General features: G+C 42.7%; 1 protein-coding gene across 1 annotated transcript in view; it reads left to right on the top strand.

The window, feature by feature from the left end:
* NIPSNAP2 (nipsnap homolog 2) overlaps positions 1 to 8,063 on the top strand; it is a 37,892-nt gene extending 29,829 nt beyond the window's left edge. The window contains exons 8-10 of the mRNA XM_058709859.1: positions 979 to 1,073; positions 5,262 to 5,345; positions 6,933 to 8,063. Of these exons, the coding sequence (XP_058565842.1) occupies positions 979 to 1,073; positions 5,262 to 5,345; positions 6,933 to 6,997 (244 nt within the window). The 3' untranslated portion in view covers positions 6,998 to 8,063. The remainder of the gene's footprint in view (positions 1 to 978; positions 1,074 to 5,261; positions 5,346 to 6,932) is intronic.
* The last annotated feature ends 6,876 nt before the right edge of the window (positions 8,064 to 14,939 follow it).

The following is a 14,939-nucleotide window of genomic DNA, read 5'->3' as shown; positions in this document are numbered from 1 at the left end:
TACTGTCTTGATGATTACAGCTTTGTAGTATAGCTTGAAGTCTAGGATTGTGATTCCTCCGGCTTTGGTTTTCTTTTTCAAGATAATCAGAATTTCATGTTATACACAGACATATATATATATATATATATATATATATATATATATATATATTCTTCCACACACAGGAATGCCATTTGGTACTCATTTTCCTGATGGTTCATTCTGGTAAGGGGAAAAAAAAAAAAAAAACAAGAGGCAGAATCTTTTTCTTTCATTTTTTATTGAAGTATAATTGACACACATGTTAAATTAGTTTCAGGTGTATAGCACAGTGATTGGGCAAGTGTAGCTACCTTCTGTCGCCATACAACACTATTATAATACCACGAGGCAGTTCCAGTTTTGATAGTGATGGTATATCAGCTGGAAGCTCCACATTCATGTTTTTCCATGTGCTGTCCAAGAGGTTGAAGAATCTCCCTTTGAGTTTAGAAAGCTCATGTGTCTTCAGAAATCATGGTCTGCAGCTGCTTTGAGGGTGTGCTCCCTTCTCCTCTGTCTTAAACCCCACTCTCCAGGGTGGCCCCTGTCTCCCTTAGATATAGTAACTCTTGGCATCTTGAGTGTTCTAATATCCAGGTTTTTGTCGCTTTCCCTCAGCAGGTTCTTGGAGAAGCAATTCTGTTTAAGTTGACAGGTCCTATCCTCTGCCAATTTTCTTGACTTTATGTCAAGAATCAGGAGTGCAACCATGTATTCTGAAACATTGATTTTGTTTAGTCATTACTGTCCATTTCCCCTAAAAATGACTCTTCTAGTAACAGAAAAGTACATTTACATCTTATATAGGTTCTGTATATTAAAATAACATTCAATTGCATTTGGTAGTTAAAAAAACAGTCTTCATATTGAACAACTTGCTCTGAGGATAGAAAAAATCTGATTCTTTTTAATGTACCTGATTCAGTATCTGAACATTGTCATTGTCCCTTACAGGGCTCGTGCAATTCGCTTCAGACAGGATGGTAATGAAGCAGTTGGAGGATTCTTCTCTCAGATTGGGCAGCTATATATGGTGCATCATCTTTGGGGTATGTATTTTTTCCTTCATTTTTGTGTTACTGGGATTTCAGGGTTCATTACCAAATAAATTAAACTAGGCAATAAAGCACATCTCAAGTCAGTAACTTTAAACACCATAGCAAATCCAATCATCATAGATGGAAAGTAAATGCTGGGCTATCTACAAGGAAAGAGGTCAACAGTGATGAACTGTCTACAAGGAAAGAGGTCAACGGTGAAAAGCCTGTAGATTTGTGGCACATTAGCAGCTGACGTGGGAGTGGGAATAGTGGTGAAAGGAACAGGCAGCCGTGGGAGAGGGAAGATGGTAAAACCGTTGTCCCTTTCTAGACACTTCCCATGACTCCTCAGAAACAATCCTGCATTTTACCAGAGAGACACCTCCCCACACACTCACTCGCTGCCTGCCTTGTGTCTGATTACATTGTCCAGAGGCCCTTCTCTGTGTACCTTTTCCAACCCTGCCCACTTTTGTTTGGCACCATCGTTAGTATCTCTCAGGGCCTGACTCAGGTGTGCCCCCTCTCCCCCCCTAATGAGTGTCACTCTCCTCTTGAACCCCCAGAGCCCAGGATCATGTAGGTAATCACATGTGGCTATTTGTGTCTGTCTCCCTGCTAAGAACAGGAATTCGGTCTAAGTAATAGCTTGGTACATTCTGGGCACGTCTGTATGTTTATTAAAGTTTTTGTGTGTTTTTTTCAAATGTTTGTTTATTTTGAGAGAGAGAGAGAGAGAGAATACGAGTAGAGGAAAGGCAGAGAGAGGGGAACAGAACCTGAAGCCGGCTCTGCACTGATGGCAGTAAGCCCAACGTGGGGCCCGAACCCACAAACTGTGAGATCATGACCTGGGCCAAGGTCCATTGCTCAACCGACTGAGCCACTGAGGCACCCCTATTTATTAAAGTTTAAAAAATGAAAAGTGTAAATCATTTCCAGACCATATTAATAAACTGAGATGTTGGTTTGACTGCTCAGTCCCACCACGTGCTGCACCCTGAGAGCCTGCTGTGTTAGCATGGCAGGCTTACAAAGATAAGTGACAGGGCTAATGAAGGATTAAGACAACATAAGGGATATGCCACGAGGCAATGTGTGATCAGTAACACAGTTGTATTCGGGGCACTCCCAGCGCTTAAAGGGATATAAACTAACATGTAGTTGAGGAAAATCAGTGAAAGGTGAATATGAGCTAGACTTTCAGATCTAAATAGGTTGCAGGTAAAGTCAAGCAGGAAGAGCTAGAACAGTGATGGAGATACGGGAATTTTTATAAACAGTGGTCAGAAAACTACAAATAGTGCAGACTGGCTAAATGGTAAGAGACCTGCTGAGGACCGAAGTCTGAAGTGGATAACTTGAGGCAAGAAAAGTAGTTTTTACACCATCAGGGTCTGGGGAAGAGACCCCCATCCTCACCTCCACCAATCACTGCTTCAACCAGTTGCTGATCTCAGCTGCACACACTGGGCCTCCCTGGTGTGTAAGCAACTGAAAACCCTGCACCAAATAATAGATGCTCCCACGAGCATCAGGTGCAACGTTGTCCTAGGGACCTTGGTTCTCTAGCTAACTGGGATTTGACTTCATAAATACCAGAGTTGTCAAATATAATAGATTTGGGAACAGATCTTCAAAACATATGTCCCTGCCTTTAGAGATTGTGCTAAACATAATTTAACCTTTATGGCTTCAAGGTAGGGGTGAAGTCGTTTTGTTGTTTTTTTTTTTTTAAATAATTATGTGGTCTGTCTGGAGGATATAAACTGAAAAGTCAGACCTCTTCCCTCACCTTCCCCTCAGGCTTGGCTCCTGCGCACCTTCCCAGACACCCTCGGTATCTGAGCACAGGAACTTGACGGTCAGGGTTGCCATGTGCTTTGACTCTCAGGCAGAAGGCAAGCCATGTACCCACTCCACTCATGTCAGGGTTTCCAGTGTGTCTGGATAGGGACTCGCGGGGGACAGAGCAGACAGGCACTGGCGGGTGTAAGTGGCAGAGCTCTCACAGAAGCTGTGGGGAGCATAGGCCCTCAACTCCGTCCCATGGGGAGGACTTAAGGCTTCACAACAGCAGTTGACAAGGAGTTCACCAAGATGCTCCTCCACGCAGAGACACAGAAGCCAGGAACAGTGTGGTGCTCTGGCATTGGAGAGCGGCCAGATTGCGGCATGTGTCTTTGCTTAGGCAGTACTCTTCTCTACCTTCCTTTGTTGTCCCCAGTCAGTGTCCCAAATGTCCACCACCCTATTATATAGGAAAAAGCATCGAGATATGCAGAGATGAATTCTCAGTAGCCTGCCCCAAAAACTTACCCTCACTTTTCCACATTTTTTAGAGAACCATGTTTATCAGGCACCTCCAGCGTGTTATTTTCTGTATCATTGTCTTTAATCCTCACCACTACAAACCACAGTGAGGTACCTGTGCCTCACAAATGATAAATCCATCACCTAGAATCGTCAGTAACTGAACCAGGCTCAGACGTGGGCACTTCTGGCTTTTTCAAAGCAGATCATTCTACAACACAGCACCTCTGCTTTTACCCTCGCACTTGATGCCATTCCTTCCTCACCTTCCTTCAGGCCCTGCCCCTTCCATCTGTTCCACCACCCCCATCTGTGGGCTCCCTCTCCCCAGTAATATGAACATGACCAAGTGCTTCCTGCCTTTAAACAGCCTCAAACCCAAGTGTCCACTGATGGATAAACAGATAAACAAAATGTGGTATGTATATATAATAGAACATTGTTTCCATAAAAAGGAACGAAATGCCAATACATGCTTCAACATAGATGAGCCTTGAAAACATTAGATTCCGCTTACATGAGGTGCCTAGCATAGGCAAATTCATAGAGACAGAATGCAGGGTAGAGGCTCCTAGGGGCTGCCTGGAGGGGAAAATGGGAAGTTAGTGTTCACTGGATACAGAGTTTTAATTTGGGATGGTGAAAAAGTTTCAGAGATGGATAATAAAGTGGGATGATTGTGAATGTACTTAATGCCACCTAATTGTACATTTTAAAATGGTTAAAAGTTAACTTTGCTATGCATATTTTACCAAATTAAAAAAATTTTAACTGAGAAAATTAAAAAACTGAAATTAAAAAAAAAGAACACAGCCCTCTCCACCCTGTTCCCTGCAAGGGGGAGCCACCACACAGTGCACTGGCCATGCACCTGCCCTCAGTTGGATGCTGCTGCTTATCATATGAATGCTAAATTGTTTTGCTCTGGGTGGTAAGAGGTAAAAGATTTCTTTTCCTTCTGTTTTTCAGCCTCTTCACAATTTTAGGTACTAAATTTATAGTCTATTACTAGTTGAGGGAAATTTTATCTTTAGGTGATTAAGTTGCTATACCTACAAGGGTAGGTCTTCTCATAAGGAGAAAGAAGCCCTGTGAAGAATAGGGTGTGTGTCCCAGAATAGAGAAACTAGAAGCCCTGATTCTTGTCCTTTTAATCTTGTCTGACCCCGTCAAGAGGCATTTCCCTGGTGAGTAGTTGGAAGGATCTTGCCAGGCTGGGATTTGGCAACCAAGGCACCCAGATGAGATACCTGAATTGTACCATGTGACACCAAGGGCCGTGATATCTTTGACCATGCTCTTCTCTCCACCTGGCATGCCTTTGTCTTCTGTTACTATCTGTCAGTGACATTCTTTTCAACCTCTGAGCCCGACCCACCTGGTCAAATCACACCTTCCAGACACCTCTCTCCAGTCTCTTCCCTGTTCCTGTGGGCTCTGTTCTCGAGTATTCCACAGTGCTCAACAGTTGACCTTGTCTTTACTTGTCTTTTTGTTCTCCACTGCATTGAACACAGTCTCTCACCCAGATAATTGTAGTGCTTTGGAAATGTTGAACAAAATTGAATATTGCTTAATTATAGTCTGACAGTTTCTGGTTATGAGTTTAACATTATTGAAGAACCTCGGTTTGAAAGGTAGGTCTTGAATCCACTAGACTGTAAAATTTAAAGAGCTGTTTATTTGCTTCTCTCACAAGGCCTAACATAATTTTTCTCAGAATAACCAGCTCACAATTATCCCAGCTTAGTACTAAATTCCCTCAGTAGTTGCTTTGAGAAAACCAGCTGAGCAGCTAAATCAGTACTTGTTGGACATAGCTAGTGGAATGCAGGACAGTGTGTTTGGATTAAGTCTTGTATCTCCCGTGTGGTTATTTTTCAGCTTACAAGGATCTTCAGACCAGGGAAGATATACGGAATGCAGCATGGCATAAACATGGCTGGGAAGAATTGGTGTATTATACAGGTAACATTTTCAAGACATAAAACTTGTCATTCTTCTCATCTTACTGTTTTATGTTCTTTCACCCTAAAGCTAATATGTTACTTTTTAATTAATTTATTTACTTATTTTTAAGTAATCTCTGCACCCAACGTGGGCCTCGAACTCACGACTCTGAGCTCAAGTGTCGCATGCTTTTCTGACTGAGCCAGTTAGGTGCCCCTTGTACTTTTTTTTTTAAATAGTATGTTGCTCTAGGATGGTGAATCATAAGTTTGGGGGGATGAAGATTAGTCAGATTTTTCTTTAATAGTTGCATGACTTCTTTTCAATAAGGAATTTTCATTCTTTCAAGTATGTTTGGGGGGAGCCTGGCTGGCTCAGTCAGTGGAGCATGCAACTCTTGATCTCAGAGTTGTAAGTTCGAGCCGCACATTGGGTGCAAAAAAAAAAAAAAAAATCTTAAAAAAACAAACAAAAAAAACTATGTACGTTGTCTGGTACAGTTTCAGACCCTCGCATGATGTACGCTTCACATCATTACCTTTTTTTTTTTTTGTATTTTTCTATATTTTCTGAATATTTATTATACAATTTTTTCCTAAGCTTTCCCTTTCTCATCAAAATTATCTGTTCCCAAAAACATTATAATTTAATACAGCAATTAAAAATTTTGAAAATTGACATTTTGACTTTCTGTATGTACATGTCTGTGCATGCACATGCATACCTGCATGCATGTATGCTATGAAATCCTGGTGGTTTGATTTTTGTAAGAACAGTTGGGCTGAATACAACCCAGAAATACTGACACAGGCAATAAGTACCAATCATGTTGCATTTCAGGTACATTTAAGCTCATATACTACTAACAAAAATCAAAGAGTAGTTTGTTCTAGAAAATAAGTATTATCTTGTCTTTTAGTTCAAAACACCATATAATTGCATGTGACTTTGTTGCCTGTTCTTACACTTTCATTAGTTTCCAGAGGCCTATTTTATTCAGCAGTGACAGTTTTTGAAGTACCGTGTATCTTTTCCTTTACAGAGTATAGTCAAATGCAGTATTATTTGATTTTATACAACTTTATTTAAAATTTTTCAATGTTTATATATTTTTGAGAGAGACAGAGTGTGAGTAGGGAAGGGCAGAGAGAGAGGGAGACAAGCAGGCTCCAGGATCTGAGCTGTCAGCACAGAGCCTGATGCAGGGCTCGAACCCACACAGGGTGAGATCGTGACCTGAGCCAAAGTTGGACGCCCAACCGACTGAGCCACCCAGGCGCCCCTATATAACTTTATTTTAGTTCAAAGTTCTCAACCTTTTGATAACGCACCGTTTTTCTTAAAACATGGACTCTCCTAATTCCCTACAAATGAAACACATCTCCAGACAGAATCTGCTTTAATTCTAATAACATCTCATAGGATGTTAATTGATCTACCATTAGCTTGTACATTTCTGCCCCTGAGATCAGTCCTATATTTTCCTCTATTCTGATTTTAAGCAACATGTCCTCTGAACGTTCTCAGCAACATATTCGTTAATGTATATTTACCATAATCTGTTTAGAAAAGAACAAGCACGGTAATCTTGATCCTTGTTTTCAGTCCCACTTATTCAGGAAATGGAATCCAGAATCATGATCCCACTGAAGACCTCACCCCTCCAGTAAAGCTGCAGATTTTAGATGTGCCTACAGAAATTTATGTGACAAGTATTTGTCATAAACTAATTTTAATTGTATATCAAGTGAAAAAGAAACACTGAAGTGTAAACTGCTGTATATAGCTTATGAGAGACCTCTTTTCTTTAAAATTTACATAATCACAAGAAAGGAAACTATTATAGTTTGATTGTAACAGTCCTCAAATATACCTTATACCAACCACCAGCCACCCCTCCCCACCCTCTGGGAAAAGAGGGCCAGAATTAAAATTTGAATCTTCTCCAACTAGGAATCTAACCATGAAAAAAAAAGTTAGCAATTTCTTCATAAAAAGCAAATCTGTTTTATAATTACAGATTTTTAGGCAAATTTCTTGTATCAGGAAGAAATATAAATTTTGTCATGTTACTCTAGCAGTTATTTCTGAGTCTCAGACCAGGAACCAATTCTGAGTGTCCCCAATACCTGAAAGTGTTTTAATTCTCTCTCCTGTTTAATTAGTCAGCATAGTAAATGACGTGTCATTACTAAGCTGGTAGTGGTTGCTAAGGTGCATTTCATCAGTAACTCAGTCTTTACCTAGCATATTGTGATGGCTCTATATGAGGGGAAATAATGTGTCATATGTGATTCTGAAACGAACGCCTTGAATAGCACTAATTTTTATTTGTATATTTTTCTACAACAAATTGAGTAGCATTAAGAAAAGAGGTTTTATTTTGTAAACAATCATTTGTGACCTCAGACATTCTGTAGTTAATATTTTAGTAAGCTCACAGCAGATACTTCCAAGATTACGTATGAGGGGTGGTGCATGTTGAGATTTAAATTGGAATAAAGCTGCCTACTTTGTCTAGCTCTGATTTAGTTTTTTAATACAGTGTGCCAATTTTGTGACTGTAATCATGTGCAAGTCCTGTTGAAGTGAAAAATTAGGTCTGACCCCCAAATTAAAGAATTTATGTGTAAAATAAAGTGTGAATAATTCTCATATCAAATGTCAAACTTTTACATGTGAATGGTTTTCTCCAAGAACATATAAAAGTCAATAAAACATCTTGATTTTCACATATGACATGTTTGCAGTCTTTTTTTATGAACTTGTGCTAAGAATGACCCTGTACCTCTTGAAAAATAGCTTGTCCCTGTGAAGTGGGCATATGTGAGTCTATAGAGCAAAATATTAAATAAGCTCACCAGCTTCTAACTAGCCATTGAACAAGGTGTTTTGGGAAACAGGCTTTGTGTACCAGTGCATGGAGTTTGGGAGGTTGGGGCAGCGGTCAGAAGAACAGGCCCTTTCAAGTCCATGCGCTGCTCCTTGATGAGGTACTTCCCTCTTTGGTGTTCTGTTCCCTTAACCTGTAAAATGGGGAGGTGGAACCCAATGATATTTAACGTCCCTTCAGCTCTGAATTTTGTAACTGGCTCTTCTTAATGCCACAGAAAGCAGTAGGAGAGAGAGGGCATAGTGAGCTCTGGCATAGAAAACCTGCATTTTCGGGGCCCCTGAGTGGCTCAGTCGGTTGAGCATCTGACTCTTGACTTTGGCTCAGATCATGATCTCATGGTTCAGGGGATTGAGCCCCATGTCGGGCTCTGTGCTGACAGTGTGGAGCCTGCTTGGGATTCTCTCTCTCCGTTTCTCTCTTTGCCCCAACCCCCACTTTTCTCAAAAAAAAAAAAAAAAAAAAAAAAAAAACTAAACTAAAAACATGCATTTTAACAATTCTACTGATTAGATGCTCAGAGCATGTTTGTAGGATGTGAGTGAAAGAACTGTTTATATGAAACTGCTTTCTAAACTGTATAAAGAAAAATGGTAGAATTAGTAATACTAGTAAAGATGATCTAGCTATTCAGAACTGGAAAAAAATTGGGAACAGACTTTTCACTAACAAATTGTGTGGACTTAAAGTGAACCATGCAGAAGTCAGGAATTTTCTATCATTCACTGGGCTTATTAGGGTTCTCCAGAGAAACAGAACAAATAGGATATCTAGATACACACATATACAAAAAGAGACTTACAGGAATTGGCTACTGCGGCTATGGAAGCTAAGAAGTCCCACAATCTGTCATCTGCCAGCTAGAGAACCAAGAAAACTAGGGGTATAATTCTGTCCAAGTCCAAAGGTCTGAGAATCAGGAGAGCTGATGGCTTAACTTCCAGTCCAAAGTCAGAGGGCCAAGAACCAGGAGCTCCAGTATCTGAGAGCAGAAAGTAAACATCCCAGCTCAAGCAGAGTGAATCTGACCTTCCTTTACTTTGTTCCATTTGAGCCCCCAAAAGATTGAGTGATGCCCACCTACATTAATGAGGAGGGGTCTTTTATTCATTCTGTTGAATAAAATGCTGATCTTCCAGAAACACCCTCACAGACATACCCATAAATAATGTTTTACCAGCTATCTGGACATCCCTGAGGCCAGTCAAGCTGACACAAAATTAACCATCACAACTGAGCTCACAGTTGTGGGATGAGTTGGATGAGGCTCCCCAAATTGCCTCATCTACCCAATTCCCCATCCAGGGGCCCTTCCCCTGGTGACCACCGGAATGTGCAAGAATGACATTTTCTTTTAGAAACAGTTATTCTCTTTTTGTGTTGCTCTCTTTTTATTTATTTTGAGAGAGAGAAAGCGCATGTGTGTGAAGGGGAAGGGGCAGAGAGGGAGGGAGGGAGAATCCCAAGCAGGCTCCATGCTGTCAGTGCAGAGCCCGATGCAGGGCTCAAACTCCCGAACCATGAGATCGTGACCTGAGCTGAAATCAAGTGTCAGAGGCTTAACCGAGACCCAGGTGCCCCTTGTGTTGCTTTCTTAAAGGAGCTTTCTGTTCAGAAAAGCACAGAGCAACGAACTAAAATAGAGCTCTTTCAGAATACACCTACTCTGGGAAGAGGAATTTCTGTCCTAATTAAGTCATTGGATTTCACAATGCAGCCTGCCTCACACTAGGCTATAGTCTTTAGTCACGTCAACAGTGGGTTTCTGTTATGTGCCAAGCACCAGACACCTAAAATAATATGAACAAAACGTGACCCCTGCCCTTGTGAAGCTTCCAGTCCAGTGAAAGGCGTCTGGCAATTAAAACATAAAATACCGTAGCTTACATGATATGGTAGGAGTTGATAAATGCTATAGGAGGGGAAGGTAGAACGGGGTAATGGAGATAGGACTCTGAGGGTGGGCTGGGAGGGGCAATATGCAGTATTAAATCTGTCTGGTCAGTGGGGCGCCTGGGTGGCGCAGTCGGTTAAGCGTCCGACTTCAGCCAGGTCACGATCTCGCGGTCCGTGAGTTCGAGCCCCGCGTCAGGCTCTGGGCTGATGGCTCGGAGCCTGGAGCCTGTTTCCGATTCTGTGTCTCCCTCTCTCTCTGCCCCTCCCCCGGTCATGCTCTGTCTCTCTCTGTCCCAAAAATAAATAAAAAACGTTGAAAAAAAATTAAAAAAAAAAAAAAAAGTTTAAAAATAAAAAAAAAAAAATCTGTCTGGTCAGAGTTGGCCTTGCTGAAAAGCTGAGATTTAAGCAAAAAGAGGTGATGAAATTAGCCAGTGTTTGGAAGGGGATCCCACCACGCTGAGGAAATGGCTACAGCAGAGACCCTCAGGGTGGGTCATGCCTGGCATGCACTAGAGCAGCACAGACACTGGCTGGAACAGAGGAGAGGGACTGCCTGGTGGGAGAAGTCAGAGGTCGTGGGGCTGGATCAGTAGGGTGTTAGGGGCCACTGAAAGGACCTTGGCTTTTACTCTGAGGTGGGATCCACTCAAAGGTTTTGAGCAGAGGAGGGGCATGATCTGACTTACATTTTCTATTTTTTATTTTTAACATTTATTTTTAAGAGACAGAGGCAGAGCAGGGGAGAGGGAGAGAGAGAGGGAGACAGAATCTGAAGCAGGCTCCAGCCTCTGAGCTGTCAGCACAGAGCCCGATGTGGGGCTCAAACACAAACTGTGACACCATGACCTGAGCTGATGTCGGACGCCCAACCAAGCCACCCAGGTGCCCCGATCTGACTTACATTTTAAATGGTGGCTTGAACTAGGGGTAGCAGTGGAGGTAGGGAGAATGGTGAGATTCTGAATGTATCTTGATGGCAGAAACAGAATGATTTCCTGAACGACCGACCGTGGAGTGTGAATGAAAGAGAAAAACCAGAAGTGACTCAAGTTTTTGGCCTCCCCAACTGAAAGGATGGGGAAGGCTGTAGGTGAAGTAGGTGCAAGAGATCTGGGGAAGTGAAGATCAGGAATCATTTTGCTTATATTGAGTTTGAGATGTCTCTGCAGATATTCAGGTGGAGACATCAGACAGGTATGTGTGTATTTGAATCTGCAGTTCAGGAGCGCAGCCTCGCCTGGAGATACACATTTGTGAACTGTCTGAGACTCTCAAATACAGAGAACAAACCGAGGGTTGATGGGGGGGTGGAGAGGGGAGAATGGGTGATGGGCATTGAGGAGAGCCCTTGCTGGGATGAACTCTCGGTGCTGTATGTAAGCAATGAACCACAGGAATCTATCCCCAAGACCAAGAGCACACTGTACACACTGTGTGTTAACCAATTTGACAATAGATTATACTAAATAAATAAAGAGGACTTTATTGCCCGAAAAATAAATAAATAAATTCTTATGGGGAGTGAATGTAGATGAAGAAGAGGGCCAGGGTAAGGAGGAACCAGGAAGAGAGAGTGAAAAACCACCAGGGAAACAGGAAGAAACTCAAGAAAGTGGCATGTCATGAAAGCTAAATGAACAAAGTCTATCAAGAATGAGATCGCCTGTGTTACATGCTGCTATGAGGCCAGGTTAGATGAGATCTGGTCACTTGGTGATGTACAGGAATCTTCTATCATTATATTAATCTATCAAATAATCACTTTAGTAATTCTAGCCCAATTTGTCAAGTCCTTTTATTAAACGTCCATAGAAGAACGAATTGTATTATTTTGTCTATGAATTTTCATTGGGAATATTTGAAATTTACAAATTCATTTTCCATATGTTGTGTGTAGGTCTGGTGAATATTACTTGCACATGCCAACTCACTTTTTTTAAATGTTTGTATTTGAGAGAGACAGAGAGAGCATGAGTCGGGGGAGGGGTGGGCAGAGAGAGTGAAACACAAAATCCAAAGCAGGCTCCAGGTTCTGAGCTGTCAGCACAGAGCCCGACGTGGGGCTTGAACTCACGAACTGTGAGATCATGACCTGAGCCGAAGTCAGACACTTAACTGACTGAGCCACCCAGGAGCCCCCATGCCAACTCATTTTTAATTACCATTCATGTGATATCATCCGTACTCCTTTTTAAAATTTTTTTTTTTTATTTTTTAGAGAGCACAAGCAGGGGAAAGGGGCAGAGAGAGGGAGAGAGAATCCTAAGCAGACTCCACACTCAGTGCAGAGCCTGAGGCAGGGCTCAATCCCACTGGGATCGTGACCCGAGCTGAAATTAAGAGTTGGGACGCTCAACCGAGCCACCCAGGCACCCCATCATCCTTTTTAAAAGCCTTCTCAGACCCACACTTTGCTCTCCTCCAAACCAGCACTTGAGAGAACCTGTTTCTTTTCCCCTTATTCTCACGGCTGCCTGTGAAGGAGGCTTTTCTTCAGTCTTGAATAATTATTAAATGTATGCCTTCAGTTTCTGGCTGGAACATAGATGTTCAATAACATGATGAATGGATAGAAGGAAGCAAAGGGGGAAGTAAATGGGGAGAGGGAGAAAGGGAAGGTAGGAAAAAAGAAAGTATGGAGACTGTCAGTTTCAATTAGAAAACACACGGGGCAGGGTGCTTCAGTGGCTCCATTGGTTGAGCGTCAACTTTGGCTCAGGTCATGATCTTGTGGTTTGGAAGTTTCAAGCCCTGCATCATGTTCTGCACTGACAGCTCAGAGCTTGCTTTGGATTCTCTGCCTCCCTCTCTCTCTCTCTGTCCTTCCCCCACGTTCACCTTCTCCCTCTCTCTCTCAAAAATAAACATTAAAAAAATTCATGGGGCAAAAATATATACATATGTGGGGCTCTCAAAGCAGGGCAGTGTCTTAATTCATACTATTTTTGATCCAAGTGTTAGGAATCCTGGGAGTTAGGATGATATGCCTAGGTAAACTCAGTAGAACAATTCAAAAGGAAAATAATAAACATATATAGAAATATGTTCAGAGTTGGAAACTGATCAGCAAAGTACTGAACAGTCCTCTATGAATTAGTACTAAAACTAGTACTTTTTGCAGAGTTCAGTGACCATTTAAAATGAAACCACTTGAACATTTTGTAAAACACATCTTACATTCTAGGGAATAAAATTTCATCTTCTGTATTAATATACATTAACATTTGTGATCAGAGTGTTAAGTATTAGCTTACAGTATATTGTTCTGGCCCCAGTAAGTTGTTAACTCTCTTAAATGTTTATTTTTGTGAGAGAGAGAGCTCATATGAGCGGGGAAGGGGCAGAGAGAGGGAGACAGAGGATCCAAAGCAAGCTCTGTGCTGAGAGCAGACAGCCCAATGTGGAACTCAAACTCATGAACCTCAAGATCATGACCTGAGCCGAGGTCGGACGCTTAACTGAGCCACCCAGGCGTCCAATTGTTAACTCTCTAGCAATGCATAATATAAAGAACGCTGAGGAAATCACTGGCCTGAGCTCCAGCTCTGAATGTGACCCTGTAGCAGTCATCAACTCTTGTGAGCTTGCTGTCCCCTGTTAAAAAGAGGACAGCGATATCTATATTGCTGACCTCAGGGATGTGAGAATCACAAGAGGAAACGTGCAAACACCTTGGAAATGTGAAAATGAGCAGTGTGACGTGTGGTCAGATCACTCCCAACATTTCCTGCATCCAATCATAATTCTGAGGGTCACAGAGGCAAAAGCCATCATGCTTGTGCCAACATTTGCTGAGGTGGACCACCTGACTCTCCAGAAGCTTCCTACCCCAGGTCTGAATCTCCAGAATCTTCCAGCCCCAGGCCTAGAATGCCCTCCCCTACTCTTGGGAATGGCAGCCGGCTGGACAGGAAGAAACACTTGTCTCCAGAAGAGAGAAGAATCATAGCGGCAAACCAGAGAAGGGGGTGGGCTAGGAGATAAAGGCCTTGGGTTATCTCCTTTTTTAGGCGTATAAAAGCTTTGAGGGACTTCTCCTGTTTGAATTTAATACCATGAAAAATTTCAATTCTTAACTTCATGACCCCAGTTCTTAACTATTTTTGTTTACATAAGCAGTGTGCATCATCAGAATGAAAAATGGCATCACAAGGATAGAAAGCCACATCGCACTGCCAACACTTACTGACTCCTGTCCTACCACAACCACGTACATAGCTCCTGGGAGAGCCACTCTGTGGCTGTTTCCAGCAAATCCAGAATTCAAAAAGCAAGGAAGAGGTTAGGGCAGTTCTTGCATCATTTCAGGCTCACCCCAACACAACAAAGAAGGGATTGTGTGTGCTGCTTCTGTGCAGCTTGCTGAGAGCTGGGCAGCCTGGGGGCCCGGGGGCTTGTGCAATTGGTCTAAAAGGTTCTATGTGGGTAGATTTCTCAGCCCAGCAGACTCCCCTGAGACAAATCCAGTGTGCACATCCTGTTCAGGACACCGCCCTGTAGAAGGCGGGCTCTGGCAGCCTGGCAGGTAGAAGCAGCAGGGGCTTCAGTCCTCCACCTCCCCGAGGACGGCCCTGCAGCTCACGCACACTGCTGGCGGCAGTTTGCGGCACCGGCGGCCCTGGCACGCCAGCCCCGGCACGCCCAGTCCTGCACGGAGCTCAGTGCAAGTGCAAGTCCCACAAAACGGCTTCCAGGAGAGCTGCCAGCCAGCAACCTCGACCAAACAACCGCCTCGTTGTCTGGAGTCTCATGTAAATGTTGCCCAACCTACTTCACGTCTCTCCCGGGGCAACTTGGATCTGGAAGGAAATTCGATTCAT

Source organism: Neofelis nebulosa, chromosome 18 (genome assembly GCF_028018385.1).
Source record: "Neofelis nebulosa isolate mNeoNeb1 chromosome 18, mNeoNeb1.pri, whole genome shotgun sequence".
NCBI classification, from domain to species: Eukaryota; Metazoa; Chordata; class Mammalia; order Carnivora; family Felidae; genus Neofelis; species Neofelis nebulosa.
The sequence above is the reverse complement of the archived record's forward strand: the minus strand, read 5'-3'. Positions and strand labels throughout refer to the sequence as shown.